Genomic DNA, 16,841 nt, shown 5'->3' on the forward strand with positions numbered 1-16,841 from the left:
AGAGCTGCTCCCAAATTCCTGGCCCAAGGAACTGTGAGTGATAATAAAAATGTTTTAAGCAACTATGCTTGAGAGTGACTTGTTCACAGCAATGGATAACTAATATAGGCACATTTTTTGAGCAACTGCCATGCGACAGACACTTTCTCATATATTATCTTGTCTATTTTTCATTCATTTCATCATTTACCAAGCACTTTCTATATGCTAAGGGCTATCTATGGAATGGGGAGAGAAGTGCTGGAATCAGACTGTGAGGGCTGAGAGATGGGGTCAAAGCCAGGGGGTGATTCTTGGTTTGGGCAGCTGGCTGGATGGTGAAGTTCCACACTGAGGCAGGATGGGTCTGTGGGAAGATAACACGATGCCTTCCATCTAGACACAGTGCACCTTCAACATCTGCGGGACCCCCGAGAGGAGCTGTCCAGGGGGCAGCTGGGTAGTTGGCCTCAGGACCAGAGAGAGCGCTGGGCCCCTGATGCCAACCAGGGGGTCGTCAGAAAGCCCTGGAAGCCGCCCAGGAAAGGAGCTCCACTACAAAGAGAAGGCCTGGTCCTGGAACAGAGCCAACGTGCAAAGAGCAGGAGGGAGCAGAAAGTTAGAGGAACAGAGGGAAGGTGGATCTCTCACCATCAAACTTAGAACAGCGAGCATTCCTCGGAGGAGATGACCAGAAACGGCAAGTGTTGCTAAGAGATTAAATAAGACAAAGACTGGAAGGTGTCCACGCCGTGAATGACAAGTGCCTCAGTGAGAGCAGTATCGCTGCGCTGGGAGGGAGGGTGCTGGATAGAGCAGGAGGGAAAGTGAGGCAGACGGTAGGGCTCAGACAAGGTCTAAGGCTCAGGTTGCACAGAGGGGTGAACGTGGAAGAAAGATAGATGCAGGGAGGAGGGGATTTCTGGATAAAGGAGGCATTAGCCTATCTGAAGGCTAAACGAGGGATCCCAGAGGGAAGCAGTGGTTGAGGGTCCGGCGGAAAGGGGCCTGGCCGGTCCAGGAGAGGGGACACAGCTCCCGTTAGGAAGGAGAGCGGGCACATGGGGGCAGATGGACAGGCGGGTGGGGACAGGAGCTGCGTCTGAAGGTTCTGCTTTGTCTCTGCAGTGGCAGGCAAGGCAGGGAGAGGGAGGCCAGGGAAACAGGAGCACGGCCTGCCGGTGCCCACCGGGCAGCGGGACTGGAGGCCACGAAAGCCAAGTGATGCCAACATGCAAGAGTAGGATCCTTTTTTTTTTTTTTTTTTTTTTTGCGGTACGCGGGCCTCTCACTGCTGTGGCCTCTCCCGCTACGGAGCGCAGGCTCAGCAGCCATGGCTCACGGGCCCAGTCGCTCCGCGGCATGTGGGATCCTCCCGGACCGGGGCACAAACCTGTGTCCCCTGCATCGGCAGGCGGACTCTCAACCACTGCGCCACCAGGGAAGCCCAAGAGTAGGATCCTTTTTTTGGTTTTGTCCATGACAGCCCCATAAGGGAGATGCTGTGTTCAAAGATTTGAGGAGAGGGCGTGCGGAGCACGCGGGCTGGGCCGGAGCTGGGGCCCACCCCATTTCACCCACCCTTGGTTTCACTCATTTTGGTTCCTGTGTTGGCCCTAACAGAGTCTGACACTGAGCAGACACCCCATGAAAGAGAGGAAGGAGGAAGAAAGGGTCACATCTTAAACCCTCATGGGCTAACACCTCAGCCACCAGGAATCAGCAGCAAGTGGGGCCCTGGGCTTCAGGACAGCCTGCGCCCTGGGCCCAGGCCAGGCCCCTCCCGGGCGGCTTGTTTCTGATGCTTTTCCTCCTCCCACGCATTGGTCATAGATGGCTTTGCAGTTACTGCCTGTCCATCCCTCTCCTCTCTTCTTTGCCCTGGTTTTCCTTCCCTCAATTTTTCTCTGTAATCATTTTCTTCCCAAATTTGTTATTTATCTCCTTTTCCCTTCCTTCTCCTTTGTTTCCACTACATGGAATGGAAGTAACTTCTGAAACAGTTTTGTGCTCACTGTTTGTACCAGCCCAGCCCCGTGGCCCACAGCTGTAGGTCACCACCTTCCGGCCAGCCACTCTCACTCGCCCAGAGCCGTCGTACCTGATCCCAACGCCCGTCCCATCTGCTTCTCACCTGCATGGAACACCCTTCCCCTTCCCTTTCAACCACTCACACCCCACCCACTCTCTCCAGGAGGCTTTCTGGACTGTGCAGTCCACGTGGATTTCTTCCACTTCTGACATTTCTATAGCCCAGGCTGCTTACATCACACTTAGACGTGAGTCATATGCTGCCTTCAGAGGTTACTTCACTTTTTGTTATGTTTCTGACTTATTTCCCCAACCAATCATGACAATAAAAGGGTTAATTATCATGTCCTGGGATCAGTGGCATTGATAGAAATAAAGCTTCCCATTTAGCCAAGCCTGCTCCCTTGTAAAAAATAATCACCAGGTGGTTACGTGTGATGTCTATGAACTCAGCTGAAATCTCCCCTGATTGTGCTCGTCTATCAGTACAAACTTCCCTGGGTGCCAGCATATGTTCCTCACACTTACCTCTGACAGACTGAGGCAGGGAGTCCTTGTGGGAGACTGTTGGGCCTGAGGTCAGAAGATGTGTACCTGAGTTCTAGCCCCGCCACCTTTGTGCGTCAGTCCTGAAAGCAACATAATTTTCGTTTTCTGAACTTGGAGACAGGGCCTAAATGCCCCATCTCCCTCTCCTGCAGGGTTGTGTGAGGATCAGCCAGGCGAACCTATGTCCCAGTGCCTTGTGAACTGCACAGACACGCCGGGGCTCTGTTCCTGGCGTATTCGGTGATGAATCACCGTCCACAAAAATGCACCCAGTTCTGGGAACAAAAAACCGCTCATATCCTTGACTATTGTTCTGGACAGGATGCCCAACAGCTCTCTTTTCCCTGCCCCCAGACAGACACATGGAACTGTTGAACTTGAATGCAGGACCCCAGGAAGACTGGACAGCCTCTTCCACCTCCGGGCACTGGTCATTCAGACACTAGCCACTCGGGACCTACCAAGTCCTACAGAAGCCAGAGGGCTGGTGATGTACGGAAGCTGTGATCAGGAGCCAGCCCGAGCACTCCTGTGACCTGCAGCTAGGATCTGATACAGCAAAGGGGTAACAGATCCCCCTTAGGTGAGTGCCATCACCTGAAATAAAATCTCCCCAGAGCCTCCAAGGTTGGCAAAGGGCTGAATCTCCCCAGTGGAGAGAAGGGCGGTTGGACTCCACGGGTAGCACTCCAGTCTCCCAGATCCACCCCCTGCTCAGAATTTCCCACTGCTCACAGCTGCTGTGGCCACCTGTGCCCCCCGCACAAGCTCACAACTCTCTTCACCACATAACTGCCACGCTCAGCCTGGGCAGGAACGGTAAAGGAGGCCTGCAGAAGGCTCAGGTACAGCCAGGAAAGTGGGAGGAGGCAGCGCTTCCCCATCTTGCACTGCAGCCCTCAAGCCTGGCCCCATGGAGCAGACCTCATGGCCCCCACCCAGGAGGGCCCCAGGCTCATGCCCGCCCCTCCAAACGCAACAGGAAATGACCCTGACGGATGGCGGGCCTTCTTCTGCCAACCTGAGGATTCCTGTCCGAGGACCTAGCCTGGGCCTAGTGAGGAAGAGGCCAGAATACAAGGATTTGAGACTCTGAAAAGCTGGTTATGCCCCACTCGCCCGCCGTTTGTGAGGGAAATTATAACATGCAAATCATGTTTATGGATTAGGAATCTGACAAAGGTTTGAGGATATCTTCTATTCTTTTTTTTTTTAACATCTTTATTGCAGTATAATTGCTTTACCATGCTGTGTTAGTTTCTGCTTTATAACAAAGTGGATCAGCTATACATATACATATATCCCCATATCTCCTCCCTCTTGCGTCTCCCTCCCTCCCACCCTCCCTATCCCACAAAGCACCGAGCTGATCTCCCTGTGCTATGCGACTGCTTCCCACTAGCTATCGATTTTACCTTTGGTAGTGTTGCGATCATCATGTATGTAAATATATACTGCACTTTTTTCACTTAACCTTCTTTCAGATAGTCAAAAACTACTTATTAGGGCTTACTGTGTATCAGGCACTGTTCTAGGAACTCTGAACTGAACGGTGAGTTGAAATGCACTTCCTGCTACTGAGGGTTTACAGCTGGTGGGAAGATGGTGACATGGGATGAAATAAGAACCAGAGTGTCACAAGTGGGAGGGGGCTAGGAGCACAGTCTGCACAGACCAAGGGGGAGGGCTGGCAAAGCCCAGCAGAGGTGAGCCTCAGACATGGTCTCACTCCAGGCTGGAGGATGGAGGGGCAGTCCAGGGAGAGGTAAGACATTAAACTACCATCCAGGGCAGCCTCTTAGTGAAACTGCAAGCATTTTAGCACAGCCGGGGCTCGGGAGGGGCGGGGTGGGGGGAAGGACAGTCGGGGCAATGTGGGAGTGGCAGACGAGAGGCCAGGTCCCAGAGAGCCCTGGGTGTCCTTACGATGAGTTGTGATTTTATCCTGTCAATAATGGGGAAGCACCAGAGTAAAGGAGGAGGAGGTAGGGAAAGTAGGTTGGGGGATGGATCACTTTTATCTGGAGTCGGGAGTCCAAATGAGAGCCCGGATGACTCGGCAATGGAAGGGTGGGGACTGGATGGGTGCACAGAAACCAAGGCTGACAAGACGTTCTCATGGTGTTTCCAACGAATGAGATGCAGAAGGGGCGTGGTGAGCAGGTCTGGGGGAAAGAAGTTACTGGTCCCATCTTTAACATTTCTTACCTACATGTCCGCATGTACAATTTCATGACTCATGCAGGGTGTTATGAATTGAATGTGTCTCCCCAAAATTCATATGTTGAGGCCCTACCCCTCCATATGATGGTATTAGGAGGTGAGGCCTTTGAGCGGTCACTAGGTTTAAATGATGTCATGAGGGTAGGACCTCCATGACAGGATTAGTGCTCTTATAAGAAATATAAGAGACACCAGAGCTTCCTCTCTGCCATGTGAGGTCACAGCAAGGAGGTGGCCATCTGCAAGCCAGAAAGAAGGGCTTCACCAAGAAGCAAATCTGCCAGCACCTCACCCTTGGACATCCCAGCCTCCAGAACTGTGAGAAATAAACGTCTGTCGTTGAAGCCCCCCCAGTCTATGGTATTTTGTTACGGCAGCCTGAGCTGACTAAGGTATGAGTTATTTTAATAGCTACCCAATATTCTAACCATAATAAAATATAATGACTTAATATCTCCCTTGTTGTTGGACATTTTTTAGCTTTTCATTATAAAACAATCCTCAAATATCTTTATACATATAGTACTTTCATCATTTTTATATATCTCGTCAAATAATTCTGGTAAGTAGGGTCACTGGGTCAAAAACAATCATTTTTATGACTTGTGTATATTGCCAAGTCTCTAGAAAGAGGCAGGGTCATCGACTACACTACCCACAGGATATGAGTGCCTCTGTTTTCTCAAAGCATTAACAACTAACGAGATGTATCTTTGTCTTACTAATATCATATTGTTATACTGAACATTGAATACGTGCATTCATGAAATGTAATCGATCTAACTTTAAAGTACAGTCATGATTTTGTCCCTCAAAATAGGGAGAGGCAATGGCATACATACACATAATTTATTCAAGGTTTTAACATCTTGTCTGAGTACCACCGGGTTATCTTCCCAGAATTCAAATGTCACTCTCTGCTATGACACCAGCTGCACCTGCAAGAAGGAGGTAGGACTGGAGCTGGGCTTCCCATCCTGGCCCAGGTCTTCAACAGTCCTATATGGACTTAGGGACCATCCTCCCAACCATCGCCAATGCTTAAAATGGGGGAAACTGCTCCCATCTAAGATGAATTCTTTACCCTTCTACTCAGCAACGAAACATCTAATAATTCATCTTAAGGAAGCAATCAAAGCATAAAGATTATTTTTTCTGCAAGTATATATATAAAACAGCATTATCTGCATTTTTTTTTACTGGCAACTGACTAAACATCCAATGGTTCATTCATTCATATATTCATTTAATGAAGATTTATTAAGGACCAACCACAGATAGGAAGGGTGGGAGGGAGGGAGACGCAAGAGGGAAGAGATATGGCGATATATGTATATGTATAGCTGATTCACTTAGTTATAAAGCAGAAACTAAGACACCATTGTAAAGCAATTATACTCCAATAAAGATGTTAAAAAAAAAAAAAAAGGACCAAGCACAGGAGAAATAAACATTGAAGAAGACAGAGCCCTTTCCCTCACAGAGTACGGGAGCAATGCTTACATCTGGGCCATAGTACATGCACAGGCTGGATCACCATGTTGTCATTAAAGATGATACACTCCAAGAATATTTAATGACTTGGGAAAGTATTCAGATATTTATATTTTTATCAAACATTTAAAACATTATAAATGTTTGAAAACATTATATATTTTAATTCTGGTAAGACGCAAAAGTGTTAAGAGTGGTTCCCTCTGGGTAATAAGGCAATGATTTCTATTTCTTCAGTGTGCTTTTCTGTAGTCTCAAAATTTATACACATGCTCATTCTGTGATGGGAACAGATGCTTTGTCTGTTTTATAAGGGTAGACTCCTTGCTTCCTGGCCTTTCTCTCATTGAACCTAGTTTTGTTAGCCGTGATCTCTCCCCAGCAATGTCTCCCTGATTCCACACGAACAGTTTAAGTTCACAGTAAAATGGAACTGCAAGTGTGAAGATGCCTTAGGGTACCAGACCATATACATATCAAGATACATACACTGATTTGAGTAATAAAAGCAATCCAGATGACTCAGCTTTAACACGAAAAGAAAGCAGCTTTTTACTTCTGCCACCACAGGGAAAGGTATACAAACTTCCTGCAACTCCCTCCAGGCACTATCTGCAGGTCCCAGGTCCCAGGTCACTCTACTTACCAAACCCTGAGGTCATGGTTCTTCTGCCTTATCCATCCTATTTCCATCCTCTTGGGCTCAGTCAGCCAGTTGATGGTCCAGACCCACTTCCATCCCCATCTGTGGGGATATGAGGATTCACCTTTCCAGGTGAAAATCAGGGACAAATAAAGAATAAAGTCTAGCAAATAAAGTTCAAAAATGGATAAACGCCATACTTGAAAGGAGGGGACCAACTGCTCTCTATCATACACGAAGAAGCAGCTAGAATGTGTTTGACCAGAGGCTTTACAGAAGGGACTTCTGCATGGAGACAGCTGGGGTAAGGAGACCGCTCTTTTTTCCCTCCAACTCTAAAGTGTGTGATAATTCACTCGTTCAACACCTCTTTACTGTATACGCATGATGTACCAAGCACTGTTCCAGGCTCTAGGGCTACACCAGTAAACCAAGCAACCAACCCTCATGGAGCAGCAGGCCAGCCACTCAAGGGCTTCGGAGTAACCCTGAATGGCAGGGGGCCTGAGTGAGGTTTTAGAGCAGAGGAGTGACATGCTCTCTCTTTCCTCTTTAGCCAATCACACAGGCCTGATTCCTGAGCTTTTCCCTCACATTAAAACCCACTGAATGGGGGTTTTCCTGGTGGCGCAGCGGTTGAGAGTCCGCCTGCCGATGCAGGTTCGTGCTCCGGTCCTTGAAGATCCCACATGCCGTGGAGCGGCTGGGCCCGTGAGCCATGGCCACTGAGCCTGGGCGTCCAGAGCCTGCGCTCCGCAAAGGGAGAGGCCACAGCGGTGCGTGGCCCGTGTACCGCAAAAAAAAAAAAAAACCACTGAATGGACCCTATCTCTAACCTTTTACTTTTTTCCTATTAATGGCCATGTTCCAAGGCAAGGAGGGAACCTTCACCCTGCCCCATCAAGACTTGCTGTAAACTACAGTGAGACAGTGAGAGGGGTGTTAGACCAAGAACACACTGCTAGATAGGGGAGCAGGGAGGCCAGAAACACCCCCTCGAGGCTGTGGATGCAACGGAAGTCGGGGAGGCAGTGGAGACTGTGCTCCGAGTGACTCAATACCCGGTCTTCAGTCGGCTGCTTCCCCGGGGGTCCAGCACCTGCACCCCCCAGCTGCCTGCAGCCTCCATGATGAAATCAGAGGACCAGACGGAAGTGCCCTCACAATGGTCATAAGGGTTAAAAGCTAGGTTCCCAGGCTGTAGCACAATTAATAGTAAATTTTGTTTTCATTTAATAAAACTACAGATATGGGGGCGGGGGGGAAGCACTGCTTAAACCAGCTGTCTCCACCCCAGTACCACCGCTCACTCATGCTTTTCATGAATTGTGAGGGTTGTTACCATCAACTCTGGATTAATCAATTATAACCAGGGGAGGGTTGGAGAAGGTGACCTCAAATCACAGATAAAACAAAACTCCCCCTAAAGTGGTATAAAGTGTCATTGGTATAAACTTCTTTAGTCAAAATTGTGGCCAGTTTTAGGCAACCGGGTGAATGGCTGCAATGCTGTGTGTGACCCTAGTTGAGCCAGAAGGACCTCCTTCTCATGTCCTCTCTGAGGACCCACTGCTCTGTCTCCAGCCTGCTCTAAACACGTCAGCATCTGACCACTCAGGAGTGTTTGCTCATCAGCATTTTCTATGAACCCCAAGCCACTCTTGGGATCTGATAAACCAGTCAGAAGATGCATCAGTTAGTTACCTTCCATTCTGAGAACTTCACAATAATCTTTGGCTTGTCCTGTGCACTCTGGTTAAGACCCTGGGATTTCATTCCCTGCTGTAATACCAGCGTATGAAGAGTCCAAGTAGCCTAATCAATAACAAAAAAGTCTTCTTCTGGGTTTTCCTCTTTCCAAGAATGCTAAAAATATTTGATGAGGTGACCCACAAACTAATTTTTCTGTGTCATTCTTGCCAAACCTAGGAGTATTAGTCTGTATTGAATTGCAAGTTCTTTAACATTTTCCCTTTTCTCAACATCTTCAACAATTTTGAGATTTCTTTTTTTCTAACATTAAGTTCTAAACATTTTCCCTTGGAGTCCAACTTTTTAATTTCTAGGCTCCAAATCTAAGTGGGGAAGAGAAGGTATGTTTCCAAGTTGTATATAGATACAGTGCAGATTCTGTTTGTCACTACGTGGGTCTAAAAATAGACAAACTTCTGGGTGTATAGATAATTTTGCTGATGTGTGGTAACTTTATTTTTTGAATGAGCTAACATCAAAAGTTGCCCATGATGCTGAGTGCCAAGGTATACAATCAACTTACATTTTCATATGCATTACAACATCACTGCATTCACTGCATTCTGAGATCCTCTCTCGAGGCATACTGAAGATGGAGGCCAAGCTGACTCACTAGGAATGGGGCACAACCCCGGGGTGGCCAAGCAAGTATGTCACAGCCTCCAAGAGCCACTGGGAAACTGAGCACTTTTATATTGATATCGTTAATTATAGCCTTAGCAACTTCTCAGTTTAGTGATAAAAATTTAGATGCATGTGCTCCATGTATAATATCTCTACCCTAACACTTTTTACTAAACTAACAGTTTATGTAACTGATGATTGCTGAGTTCATCATTGGAATTGACTGAGCCGAGAAAGATACTCTGAACATGAAAAGACTGATGTCCTACGTTTGTTTTTCAAAAATCCTAAGAAGAACACGACTGTCAGGGTGGGAAGGAAGGTATCAGTGGAGGCACTACAAAAAATTTACTGATTGGCCATCTCAGCCACAGCAAACACACTAAGGACACACGGTGACACTTAATGAAAGGACGCTGATCCCAAAGGGAACATCAGAACTCATAACCTAATTTTTTAGCTCTTTTATTTAAAAAAAAAAAGTTCAACATATGCAAAAGTACAGAAAATAGTAATAATGACTCCCCCACAGACCTATAATCCAGCTTTAACTCAAATTCTATCTTGTTGCCTCTATACACTCACCCACCTATTTACTTGCCCCTCATCCAAGATAATTTTGAAGCAAATTCTAGACATTATATAACTTCATCTGTAAATATTTCAGTATTTATCTCTGAAAGATACAGACTTTTCCTTAAACATAACACAGTAGTATTATCACACTTTAATAATTTTAATGTTAAATATCTTTATTAATTTTGTTTTAATTTTTTATTTTTTTATTAATTTAACTTCAACAATGTTTAATATCAAAAAGTCACTATTCAGGTTTCCCCAATGGTCTCAAATATTTATTTACAATTTTTTTTTTTGGCCGCACAGCTTATGGGGATCCCCGACCAGGGATTGAACCCACCCCCTTGGCGATGAAAGCGCGGAGTCCTAACCACTCGACCACCAGGGAATTCCCTACAATGTGTTTGTTTGAATCAATGTCCAGTTAGAGCCACACATTGCAATTGGTTGATATATCTCTTAAATCTCTTTTAATCTAAGGTTTCCTTCCATCTCCATCTTTTTTTCCTTTACAATGTATTTGTTGGTAAAACTATAATTTCCCACAATCTGTATTTTGCTGATTACATCCCTGTGGTGAGGCTTAACATTCACTATAACTTAATTTCCCCCATTCTTTCTTACTTAGTTCAGAACAAGGCACAGAAACACATCCCAATAAAATAGCTAAAACAACAAAACAAAACAAAAAGCAGTCTGATTGTCTCTGGAAAAGACCAGATGCTGACAAACCCAAGACTGAAAATGCCCCACAGACACGGAACCAGCTACATGGATTAGAAAGCCAGGTTTAAATCGGGGACATTCCTGAGCTGGTCACAGTAAACAGGGCCATCACCTGCAGGTGACACAGTGTGGAGGGTGCAGGAGTGGTGACTGTTTTCTGTCTGAGGACAGAAAGGTTTCCAAGGTTCAAAAGTTTCATCTTCAGAGAGAAATAAACCATGGAGGGGAAAGGAGGCTGGGGGAGGGGTGCTCCTGAGTTGGCCTTAGCATGTTAATCAGTTTTAAATCTGCCACCACTAAAAACTAACATTTCAGAGTCCAGAGGAGGGCAAAGGCAGTCCTGTTGTTTTCCAGAGGGAAGCAGGTTGGACTCTGAGGACAAGAGGCACAGACTCCCAGAGCTTCTACACTGGAAGGACAACCAAAGCACAACCATTTAAGTCACAAACTGTGACAGGCAGCAGCGTGAAAAGGCAATGCAGTCAGCCCCCTCCCCCCACCCCTCCCCCTGCACAGAAAGCATGTGCTCTGCTGGTTTTCTAATAACGGGACACAGTTGGCTACAAACCCTGGAGGAAAAAAAGACTTGACCTTAAATCCCAGCTCCTCCACTTAAAAGCAGTGTGACCTTAGATAACCTGCCTAACCTCCCTGTGCCTCAGTTTCCCCATCTGTTAACTGGAGATACCATTGTCTGTCTGCTAGAACTCTCGTGAGGGTCAGGGAAGTTATTCGCCGAGGCCCACAGTACAGTACCCAGCACAAGCTCATTATATGTTAGCCCTTTGCCCCCAAAGATTTCTACCAGGCCACCCCAACCCAAACCCTTGCAGGGAGCCAGGACAGCACCTGCTGGATGTCTAGCTGCGTTACCGATGCGGTCTGTGGCCATGCATGAAGCAAAGCCAACTGACCCATAAAGGGTTCAATCCCATGATCCTGATCTCAATAGCACGGCTCCAACCAACTGAGCTAATTACGGTACAGTCGGATTCGACTCAGCTTGCACGGAGACACTCTTAGCTGTTCATACAACATTCTTAAACAGTTTTGTCCTAAGATGCTATGTGACACAACACACTTGCCAACTTTACTAATGACCTCATCTTTAAAAAATCTTAATGTAATGTAGCAAACAGATGTGTCCCTTAAGAGGATTAAGGTGGAAATTCATTAGAGCAATAATACCAGTGGATTTGTGTTCTAAAACTAACACCCATCAATCAACTTAGTGCACACTCCACCTTAGCACTGCTCAGCTTCCAGGAGAACCCTGGAGAACTGGACAGCCCAGGTCTTTACCCTCGAGGAAGTTATCTGTGAACAGGGGAGACAGAGAGAACCCTCCTAGCCCTGTACTGAGTCTGATCTAAATGACCTCTAATCCATGCTGCTCAGACTGCAGTGTGTACAGGAATCACCAAGGCATCTCGGGGAAATGCACATTCTGCTTCAGCAGGTCTGGAGAGGCCTGAGAGTGCATTTCTAAGAGCCCAGGTGATGCCCAGCCCACACTGAGAGGACCAAGGTTCTAATCCTCACAGCAACTGGCTATCTGACAGGTGGGATAGCTGAGGCAGCAAGGGAACCACAAAGACAAAGGTAGTGAGAAAGGAATGAACAGGGCACAGTCAAGGCTAATCCAATGAGAGCATGGAACTCTGAAACGTGGGCAGGCTGCCTGGAAGGAAAAAACTCAAGACACAAAAGTGGTAGAGTCATTAAGGACTCAGACCTGGTGCCAAATGCCAGCTCTGGAATGTCCCACTCGCATGGCCCACCGACTTTTTTATGCTTTGGGCTCTTCTGCTGTGAGATGCAACAGTACCAGCGCCCGACCCACGGGGTGGCCGCGGGCTTAGCAAGATGATGCGTGTCTGGGACGGTGCTTGTCTCGGGCACGTGGCCAGGACCTGGGAACTGTTATTACTCTACTCTCTGGTCTGCAGCAGCCACGGAAACATTCCCTGAATTAAATTACTAGGTCATAATTGCTGTTTTGACACGCAAGCTAGTTACCAGTTTTTTGGTACCACCACAATTCCAGTTGTGCCTATCAAAAAGAAGCAAGAATCCTTACAGCCTTCACTTTTGGTGTCAAACAATCCAAAGACATCTAAGCTTTGAAAGGTCTAGGATTCTATTAATTCTACTGCACAGTTTTTTCTAAATTATAAGTCCTGTAATTACAATTATTTTTCTTCTTAAGACACTGAACCAGAAATAAACACCTGTTTATGCAGCATTTGAAAACAAAAGGCCTCACATAGTCCAGATAAAACATATAACCACCAAAATAAACATCTCCCTCAGTGAGAATACGGTACCTGTTCTGACCTTTCTGTTATCAGACTAATCATTTATTTAATTATTCTCTTAGAACTACTATAAAAGGCTAGGGTGGTTTTTTATTTTTCCGTCTAGCAGCTTGGGGAAAAAAATGATAAAGCATTATAAGCACATGTTGTTTTCGTCCAAGACAATGGTTTAAATGAACAACTAACTTCAAATGGAGTCAGCAAACATGAGATAAATGTATACATATTTCATTAGGTTAGGAAAAGATGCATAGACTCAAGTTTGGGCTGGAAAGGACCTAAGAGGTTAACCAGTTCAAAGGTTCCCAGCACAGGAGAATCTCTAGGGGAGCTTTACAGATTAAGACCCTCTGCAGGGGCCTTTTAGGGGGCTTGTTACACAGGTGTGTTCACTTAGTGACGATTCATCCAGCCGCTCACTTAGGCCCTGCACGCTTTGCTGTGTGTGCCGTCTCCTTCAAGCAGAAGTCTACACCCCCAGGCAGGACGGCTGAGGATGCTGAAGTGTCTGCATGTTTCACAATCACGCTTCTCCCCTCTCACCACCCAGAACGCCCCATGCCCCAGGAACTCCTCCTCTTGCCAGGCTGGGCTCCAGGGGACATGGAAACCTTACCCATGGCAGGGGCTTGCCCATTCCCTCACTGTTAGCTAATTCACAGCAGGGTTCGTAACTATTTGTTCCCACCTCTGACTGTGAACCCTACCAGGCTGGAATTCTGTCTCAAGGCTCTTACTCATGCTTGTAACACCTGCCCCAGGCCAAAAAGTACCTGGCCTAGGAAGCTGATTCAGGAAACTCCCCAAGTTAATGGAATGGAAGCCCGAGGAGATGCGGCTTCTGCCCACAGCCAAACAGCTGGTCCAGGGAGCAGAACAGCAGTGGAGTCTCAAGCCGTACAGACAAGGTTTGAATCTCAGCTCCGCACTCGTAACAGAGAAACTAGGTTATTTAATTGCTCTCTGCCTCAGTTTCCTCATCTGTAAAATAAGTATAGTAAAAGTCTGCACTTCACAGACGTCTGTAATATTAAATGAGATCCTGCACTGACATCCCTAATAGAGTACAAACCTACATACCAAGTGCTCAAAACTCATTGGCTCTTTCTATCGCAGATGCATCATCCAATCCAGCAGATTCCCTGCTGGAAATTAACTAGCATTTTACAATATAAATGTGCACCTAGGCACATAAACGCCCTGCATTCTCCTTTACAGAACGCTGCTAACAGAACTAGCCAATCGGTCGGCTCTAGATGTGAAAAACAATGCCAAACATCTGACTATACTGCAAGGGTCTGCAGGCAAAAGACTCAGACTGAGCATGGCTGGGCCCCCCGCAGGACAAGGAGTCAAGGGTCTCTGTGGGACGTATTTGGGTTCCATTTATTCTACAAGGGCCATCTCAGAAAGTCCTGTGAGCCAGGGCAACTGCTGTGCTGTGGCTTCTAGGGGGTCGGGGGCAGTGGAGGGGGTGGTGTAATGCTGGAGCATCAGGATCTCCTACGAGACCAGGAACACTGGATCAAGGCTATGGGGCTATTCCATGGAAACATAAAAATGTACTTCAGGTTCCAGCTTGAAAGGTCAGCCGGTGTACATAGGGCTTGAAATCCAAGGCAAGTACTTCAAGGTCACAGGACCACAATTATGAGTCTTCTGTGGTTTCAACAAAAGATCACTGTAATCAGAGATCATAATGAATGAAATAACCATGATGCTGAGGAAGCCCTTCGAAAACTCTTAACTGAACCCACTCGTTGAGAAGAACCAAATAACTGACAAAAGTGATTCTGATAAGCTGAGTCCACAATAAAAACAGCATTCTCCCAATCCAACCTTTTATGGCCAGAGAGGTTCCCAGGAGCAGTGACTGTATCCATCCTGCACCAGCACAGAGAAAAGGAGATAGAACTGCCCCATTCCTCATTCCTGAAGACAGGTTACTCATTAAGAAGTGGCGTTTGGGGGTGGGGGGTGGGAGAAGCAGTGATATAATAGACACCACTGCCAATGTTCACCAGTACCCACACCAACCTCCCTATTTCCAAGGCAGGTGAACAGCATACAGAAGTCTAAAAAAAATTTTAAATCGATTTTGTTCTTTTTGGTATCAAGGGTTATCTCTTCCAAATATTTATCAGTGTTGATCCTCAAGGAATAAATCATCTACAAGCTCTGATATGAACCCTAAGCCAACAAAAAAATGTACGGGGGAAGTAATTCTTCAAGGTGCAGTCACTAAGTGGGAGGAAGGGCTCTCCTGGGTAACTAAATGCTTGGCTTTCAACGCCCAGCTCTTCGCAGCACACACTTTGCAAGATGCCTGCCCTGAAAAGGGTTAAAAAAAAAACTATCGGGTGGACTGAGAAGCCATTCTTCCCAGGGGACACTCATTTGGGGCTCTGTGCGCGCGCCGCCCCTCCGCGCCCCCGCCCCTCCTCCCACAGCCACTGCTCCTCCAAGGTCCCCCAGGCCACCTGCTTCTTCTAAGGAAAAGGGGCTGCTCCGAGCACTATCGTAGCGCGCGGGCGGCGCCCTCCGCGGTGCCCCGCAGAGGAGGAAGGAGAGGTGTCCCCGGGAAGCGTGCTTTGTCGCGAGGGTCGCGCGGCCGCCCGCAGCGGCCCCAGAGGCCTGAGAGGTTTCGTCCCGCGCGTCGCTCGGGTCTCCTCTGCGAAGGACCAGAGCCCCTCGGGGCCCGGGTTCTTTCCGCGCGCCGCTCGGCGCCCGCCCGGGTGCGGGGACCGACTGCCGGCGTCCGAGCCCCACCCCGCCCACCCGGCCGAGCGAACGGCGCGGCGTGGGGAACCTTCTCCATCCCGCCTCCGACCGGCGCCGCACCTGTTCTGCCCAGTCCGCCGCCCCCCCGCCCCCGCTCCGGGCCGGAACGCGGGGCTGTCCTCCTCGCTGGCCTAGGAGAACCCGAGCCAGCCGGCGGGCGCCCGGACCCCTCTGCCTGACGGAGAGGGGGGAGGTCTGCCCTTGGGCGCTTGTCTCTCGGCTGCGCCCAGCCCAGCTTGCCCGTGGCGACCCTACCCCGGCGCGCCCCGCAGCAGGGACTGCGTCCCGGGGGCCCAGCCCTCCAGCGCCGGGCCGTACCTTGTGTGGCGCCCGCAGCAGCCGGTGGACCCCGGCCAGCTGGGTACCGAGCGCGAGGTCCTCGCGGAACGTGAACAGCGGCGGCCGGCTGGGCTCGGGGAAGTTGGTGCTGTTGAAAGGGTCCGTATCGTCCAAGAACTGCACCCGGCAAGCCAGCGTGGCCATGATGCATCCCTGCCCCGGGGGGGCGCGGGCCCCGGGATATGCGGGGCCGCGGACCGGGACGCCGGGGTCACCGCGAGCTGTGGAGGCCGCGGCCGCAGCTCGCTGGCTCGCGGGCTCACAGGCTCCGGCCGCGGGGGGCGGGGCGGGGGCGGGGCCGGCGGGCCCCCTCCTTCCTCTCGCTCTCCGGCTCCTCCCCTCCGGCGTCCCCCTTGTGCCCGCCCGGCTGCCGCCGAGACCCACGCGACCCGCCGCGTGGAACAGGAAAGGGAGGATGGCTCGTGCAGTATCCGCTGCCCTGCGCCAAGTCCGCTGGCGGCGGCGGCGGGGCGGAGAACCCCCCGACCCCCGGCGGGCAGACCCCAGCAGCGCGGACACCGCCTGGGCCACCGGCTGCACGTGCGCCCCGAGACCGAGGGAGCCCCGGCCGAGCTGCACCCCTCGGGGCTCGGGGAACCGGGGTATGGGGGCGGGGCGGGGGCATAGCCGTCCCCTGGCTGCTTATCCATCTGGGAGAGGGCTTAACTCTTTCCAGATGAAGGCGGCGGCGGCCGGGCTCCCGTTGCCTGTACTCGGAAAACCCCAGCTGGGCTCCAGGAGGCGAGGAAGCCGGCCCCCGGCAAGCAAGCGGGGTGGTGGCAGGCACCTGGAGCCCTGGCGAG

The 16,841-nt window shown here is 49.3% G+C and overlaps 1 protein-coding gene across 5 annotated transcripts in view; it reads right to left on the reverse strand.

Annotated features, from left to right (window-relative positions):
* FHOD3 (formin homology 2 domain containing 3) overlaps positions 1-16,319 on the reverse strand; it is a 501,308-nt gene extending 484,989 nt beyond the window's left edge. For 4 of the 5 annotated variants that reach the window (XM_030876573.2, XM_030876572.2, XM_060283167.1 and 1 more), the window contains exon 1: positions 16,018-16,305. In XM_030876573.2, the coding sequence (XP_030732433.1) occupies positions 16,018-16,182 (165 nt within the window). In that variant the 5' untranslated portion in view covers positions 16,183-16,305. Of the gene's footprint in view, positions 1-16,017 lie in introns of all 5 variants that reach the window. The other variant, XM_060283165.2, reaches the window with a different exon arrangement.
* Between the last annotated feature and the right edge of the window lie 522 nt (positions 16,320-16,841).

Source organism: Globicephala melas, chromosome 13 (genome assembly GCF_963455315.2).
Source record: "Globicephala melas chromosome 13, mGloMel1.2, whole genome shotgun sequence".
Lineage (NCBI taxonomy): Eukaryota > Metazoa > Chordata > Mammalia > Artiodactyla > Delphinidae > Globicephala > Globicephala melas.